Consider the following 6,000-nt stretch of genomic DNA (forward strand, 5'->3'; position numbering starts at 1 on the left):
ATGTTTGTAGCCTGCCCCAGAATCTGCAATGCGTTGTAGGAAAAGTCTAAACCAGTGCTGATTTTGTCCATTGAACTAGACTCAGTCCTGTCCGAATAAGAATACAAATAAAAATCAGAGGAAAACTAAACAGTCATAGTCCAACCACGCCTCATTTCGTGGAAATTGCTATTTTTATAACGTCATTTATATATTCACTTATAAGAATACAGTAGGCTCAGTATGACTGTTACTTTCCTTTCGGAGCCTTCCAACGCCGGGACCGTCTCAATAAATCAAATGCTTCGGATAAACTTTTCCACCTCCGCCGGTGTTTGAAAGGTGCGGGCTCTCTCGTTGTGAGTTACCAGCAGCCGGTCTGGAAAGATGATTCGGTGCGTGTGGATCCCCCGGTCTCTTAGCTTCTTCCGCACCTCGTCGTATCCGCGCTGCCTCTTGTGCACACCTGCAGAGAGGTCTATGTGAAGACGAACCAGCTCGTTATTATAAAGGACCCGTCCCTTGGTCCTAGCCGCCCTCAGTACTCTCTCTCTGTCCTTGAAGTTCATGAACTTCATGATTAGGGTCCTTGGGCGTTGAGAGTCAAGTGGCGCACCGATTCTATGAGCACGCTCCAATACTAAGCCCCCTGGTTCAATATTCAGAGCCTCCGGTAACCATTTCTCCAAAAATGCAGTTGCATCCTGGCCCTCTGCCTTTTCCGGTAGCCCCACCAACCTGACGTTATTTCTTCGACTCCTGCATTCCAAGTCCTCCACTTTGTCGAGAAGGTTTTTAACGGTGTTCTCCAGAGTGCCAACCTTCGGTATCAGCTTATTAACGTTGTCCTCCGCGTCAGAAATCCGTTGTTCAGTCTGCTCTATGCGGCTTATGCAATCTTGTATCTGTTTCTTTATTTCCGTAATTGTTATTTGCATTTTGTCGAATTTCTTATACAGTCCAGTTTTCATAGTTAGTATGGCTTTCATGATATCTTGGTTGTCTGGACTCAACTTTTCATCATCAGATTCGTCGACGTCCTCGTGTGCGTTAGCCATCTTATTTTCACCCGACTTGGTGGCCTCCTCCTCCACCTCAGACTGTTCAGCTTTCTTTCTATCCTTCTTTGCTTTTTCTTTAGCGTTTTTTCCTGACATTTAGATTCCGGATATTCTTATACTTATACTGCGCGACTTTGAGTGATATTTTGATTAGTTTTGTAGGATTAAATTACATGCTAGCAGCTGAGCCTAAAATGTGCGACCTCCTAGTTACTCGTCATGCCCGGAAGTCCGATTCTGTCTTTTTTAACTTTTTTTGTGTGTGTGAGCACAGCGGTGTCTGTGTTTATTATTATTTCATGAAATTTGGACCATATCTTCATTTTACATATATTTTCATTATGTCAAAAGATTATGATTTGAAACGCTCTAAAAAAAAAGTTAGTAATATATGGGTACACGAGATACCCTGGCGTCCAGTTTCATCCCATCCACTTCCATGTTAATAAAAACACAATAAAAACGCAATAAAAACGCAAGTCTAAAAAAAATTAAATAATATCTCCTCCCTAATTTTCACATCATATATCGATAAATAAACAGAATAATTACACCAGGCATGCATTATAAAACAATACAAACCTTTTAGTAATAGATTGGTAATAACCGGTGCTTACTAACGTTAGCCTCTCGGCTATTTCTGACCGCTATGGCAGATTCTTATTCACTCCGCTTCTCAGTTTTTTTTTTCAATAAAAGCGGACTTAGTATCAAACAAACACGAATATAAGTGGTTAAAATTCGGAAATATTTGTAATTTGTTACAGATATCTTGAGATTAGGCTTTTAATGTTAATTGTGGGAATTATTATTTTTTTAAATAGTAAACAGTTAAAATTATAGGACTTTCAACTTGATCCATACTTTCATCTCTTAAGCCTCATGAGTGCTACCAGTTCTAGGGAGCCACAAGTGTAAAGATTTTTTTTACAAAAAAAAGTCAAGGCCTGGAATTCCTTGAAAACAGCAAATTCACTCATGATAAACATTTTCTGAATCAAGAAATAATAATTTTTTTTATCTAAAGTGTAACTCATTGTCGGGAATTGGTTTTAAGTAGGGCTGTCAGTTTATCGCGTTAATTAGATTAATTAATTACACAGCAAATAATCGCGTTATGAAAATTAACTCAAAATTATTTTTTTTTTTTTTTTTTTTTTTTTTATAATAATTTTTTTTTTGTATCTCATTCATTCCATAAGCATGTAGAATACACATTTACAGATTTTTTTTTAATATGGTCCATTTGCATGTTCTTGGTATCTGATTCTAGGGACATCTATGAATCTCAGGGAATGTATTCCCAGTGTCAGAAATACTGTGGGCTAGATCCACAAAGAATGGATTGTACGGTGCAAGTTGCACCCTTACTTACAATTCATTATGAATTGAAAATGGGGGACCCTGATGTAAACAAGACGAAAGTCTTTCTCTGGTCTGCATTCCCTTAACAATTGTGTGTATTGAGCCGTACTGTATTGTACCCATTCTGCAACCTGTTAATAACATTTTCATTCAATCAATCAATCTGCGCTGTGATTGATTGAATGAACATTTTATTTTGAGTAAATTGTAATGAACCAAATGAGAATATCAATAAATCTTTTTTTATCTTTGATTGTGAATAACACCATGCTCAAATTGACCAGACCTGAAAAATCTAAGCAAATTAATAGATGGAAGATGATTAAACAGAAGGTTTTGTAGATACAGTACTGAATTCTGCCATCCGGACACATGCAATTTGAAATATGATTATAGAATATAGAATATGAGGCATAAAATGGTAATGCGATTAAAATGCAATTAATTCGATTAATTAATTACAAATCCTGTAATTAATTAGATTAATCTTTTTAATCGCCTGACAGCACTAGTTTTAAGCCATACATATTGCATCAGATTTCTTTAAAAAAAAAAAAAAAAAAACGCATTTTAGTGCTTGGGAAAGTACTTGAAAGTCCTTGAATAAAAATGTTCACTGTATGTGGGAACTTCCCACCCCAGTTAGGAGAACAGCCGAAACCCGTCCGATCTGTCGCCGTCGACTAAAGACGCACTTCTTCAACCATTATCTGAAATGGAAAAAAAGAATGAAAAATAAAAAATCTAACCCTAACTAACCGTACTGTCATGCACTTGTCCTAATAAACTAACCTACACTGTAGCACTCAACACTTTATGAACATTGTTACTCGGCTGATAGAGTTGTGCCCTTCCTGATGACCTGTCGTACAGAACTTGTAAGTCGCTTTGGATAAAAGCGTTCAGCTAAATGACTAGCTGTAATGTAAAATGTACCCCCCCCCCCCCCCGGTCCCCAGACCCCCTGCAGTCGGTGCTGCAGACCCTGGAGCGGCAGCACGCGGAGGAGAAGCGCTGCGCCCTGGAGCGCCAGAGGCTGGTGTACGAGCACGAGCTGCAGCAGCTGAGGCGCAGGCTCCACCCCGACAGGCTCCTCCCTGGGGGGGCTGCTGGACCCCGGGGACATGCCCCCCTCTGGCCCCGCCTCCACCGCCACGCCCACCTCCCCCCCGCCCCCCAGCGCCCACCAGCACCACCGCATGCGTCGCTGGAGCGAGGATAGGTGACCTTCTGTCTGTCTGTCTGTCTGTCTGTCTGTCTGTCTGTCTGTCTGTCTGTCTGTCTGACGTCTGTCTGTCTGTCTGTCTGTCTGTCTGTCTGCCTGTCTGCCTGTCTGTCTGTCTGTCTGTCTGTCTGTCTGTCTGTCTGTCGGCATGTCTGTATGTCTGCCTGTCTGTCTGTCTGTCTGTCTGTCTGTCTGTCTGTCTGTCTGTCTGTCTGTCGGCATGTCTGTATGTCTGCCTGTCTGTCTGCCTGTCTGCCTGTCTGCCTGTCTGTCTGTCTGTCTGTCTGTCTGTCTGTCTGTCTGTCTGTCTGTCTGTCTGTCTGTCTGTCTGTCTGTCTGCCTGTCTCTGTCTGTCTGTCGGCCTGTCTGTCTGTCTGTCTGTCTGTCTGTCTGACCGTCTGTCTGTCTGTCTCTCTCTCTCTCTCTCTCTCTAAACCGTTCATGTGTACCAGCAGGTAAGCTGGGTGTTTCAGAAGTGAACATTGTAATGATGACAGCAGACACCAGTCCTGTCACGATCAGTGTTGCAGAAGAGCCCGAGTCGAGTCTTCAACGGGACGTTTCTTTTCTCGTTCTCCTCGTATAGCAGGGAGCCCCCGGTGAATTCAGAACTTCTAGAGCCAGTTTAATTTGACTGTGCAGCAGCCAAGTCCGTCTTTTTAATTATAGATGACTGGAACACGGGCGGCTACATGGTGCAGTGGGCAAGGCGCTCACCACGAATACTGGAGACTGGGCTCGAACAGGTACGCCTCCCTGTTCGAGCCCAGCGCTCCACATTGCCTTTCAGTTTAGCTGGTCGTCCGCACTAATACACATTGGCGGTATTAGGGGGTGGGAAACTGATGGGTGGGGATCGGGTGTTGTGGACAGCGACTCCTACAGGTCGGTTGGTGCGCCTGCGCAGTAGAATCAGGAAGCGACGGGGGCGGGGCCCCTCCAAAAAGCGCAGACCCCCGACGCTGAGCGATCGATCCGCGCAGGTGAAAAGATGCGACTGCTGTTACCTCGAGTACCGGAGGGGACTCGTGCTATGTATGACTTAGTCCACATTGCAGCCGGCTTGTGGGAGGCAAGAAACAGCGTTCAAAGACAGGGGAGGGTTGAATTGGACGATACGAAATTGGGATGGGAGAAAAATAGAAAATGGGAGAAAAAGTGGATAAAAAAGATGACGGGGAGCTCCAGTAGCTCACCACGTATCTCGGCGCTATCTCTGCGTCGGGAGGAGCCGTGCTGAGTCACGGTTCTGGTTGACTCCGAGTTCGATTCCCGGACCCGCCGTCATTTGCCGAATGTCTTCCCCTGTTCTCCCACCCGTTTCACTCTACAACTGTCGGTCATGCTTGACCAGAAAAGCGATAAACGCTAAAAAATAAAGTCGTCCCCGGAGCCTGTGTTTAGGATTCGAACTTCGACAGGGTTTTTCAAACGGACGAGAGAGAGAGAGCAGCAGGGGAGAGAGAGAGCAGGAGAGAGAGAGAGAGCAGGAGGGGAGAGAGAGAGCAGAGGGGAGAGAGAGAGCAAGAGAGAGAGAGCAGGAGAGAGAGAGAGCAGGAGGGGAGAGAGAGAGCAGGAGAGAGAGCAGGGGAGAGAGAGAGAGCAGGAGAGAGAGAGAGAGCAGGAGAGAGAGAGAGCAGGAGGGGAGAGAGAGAGCAGGAGAGAGAGCAGGGGAGAGAGAGAGAGCAGGAGAGAGAGAGAGCAGGAGGGGAGAGAGAGAGCAGGAGAGAGAGAGAGCAGGGGAGAGAGAGAGAGCAGGAGAGAGAGAGCAGCAGGGGAGAGAGAGAGCAGGAGGGGAGAGAGAGAGAGCAGGAGAGAGAGAGCAGGGGAGAGAGAGAGAGCAGGAGAGAGAGAGCAGCAGGAGGGGAGAGAGAGAGCAGGAGAGAGAGAGCAGGGGAGAGAGAGAGAGCAGGAGAGAGAGAGAGAGCAGGAGAGAGAGAGAGCAGGAGAGAGAGAGCAGGGGAGAGAGAGCAGCAGGGGAGAGAGAGAGAGCAGGAGAGAGAGAGAGCAGGAGAGAGAGAGAGCAGGGGAGAGAGAGCAGGAGAGAGAGAGCAGAAGAGAGAGCAGCAGGGGGAGAGAGAGCAGGAGAGAGAGAGAGAGAGAGAGAGAGAGAGAGAGAGAGAGGAGGAGAGAGAGAGGGAGAGAGGGAGAGAGAGAGAGCAGAGGAGAGAGAGCAGGAGAGAGCAGGGGGGGAGAGGGAGAGCAGGAGAGAGAGAGCAGCAGGAGGGGAGGAGAGAGAGCAGGAGAGAGAGAGCAGGGGAGAGAGAGCAGGAGAGAGAGAGCAGCAGGGGAGAGAGAGAGAGAGAGCAGGAGAGAGAGAGCAGGAGGAGAGAGAGCAGCAGGGGAGAGAGAGAGAGCAGGAGAGAGAGA

The 6,000-nt window shown here is 46.2% G+C and overlaps 1 protein-coding gene across 1 annotated transcript in view; it reads left to right on the forward strand.

Moving 5' to 3' along the window:
- The window catches only part of LOC311228210 (kinesin-like protein KIF13B), a gene marked incomplete at its 5' end in the record, with an annotated part of 131,748 nt that overhangs the window by 42,012 nt on the left and 83,736 nt on the right, over positions 1-6,000 (forward strand). The window contains 2 exon segments of the mRNA XM_084314121.1: positions 3,365-3,494; positions 3,496-3,627. Of these exon segments, the coding sequence (XP_084170247.1) occupies positions 3,365-3,494; positions 3,496-3,627 (262 nt within the window).

This window comes from Notolepis coatsorum (assembly GCF_963971535.1).
Source record: "Notolepis coatsorum genome assembly, chromosome: 5".
Lineage (NCBI taxonomy): Eukaryota > Metazoa > Chordata > Actinopteri > Aulopiformes > Paralepididae > Notolepis > Notolepis coatsorum.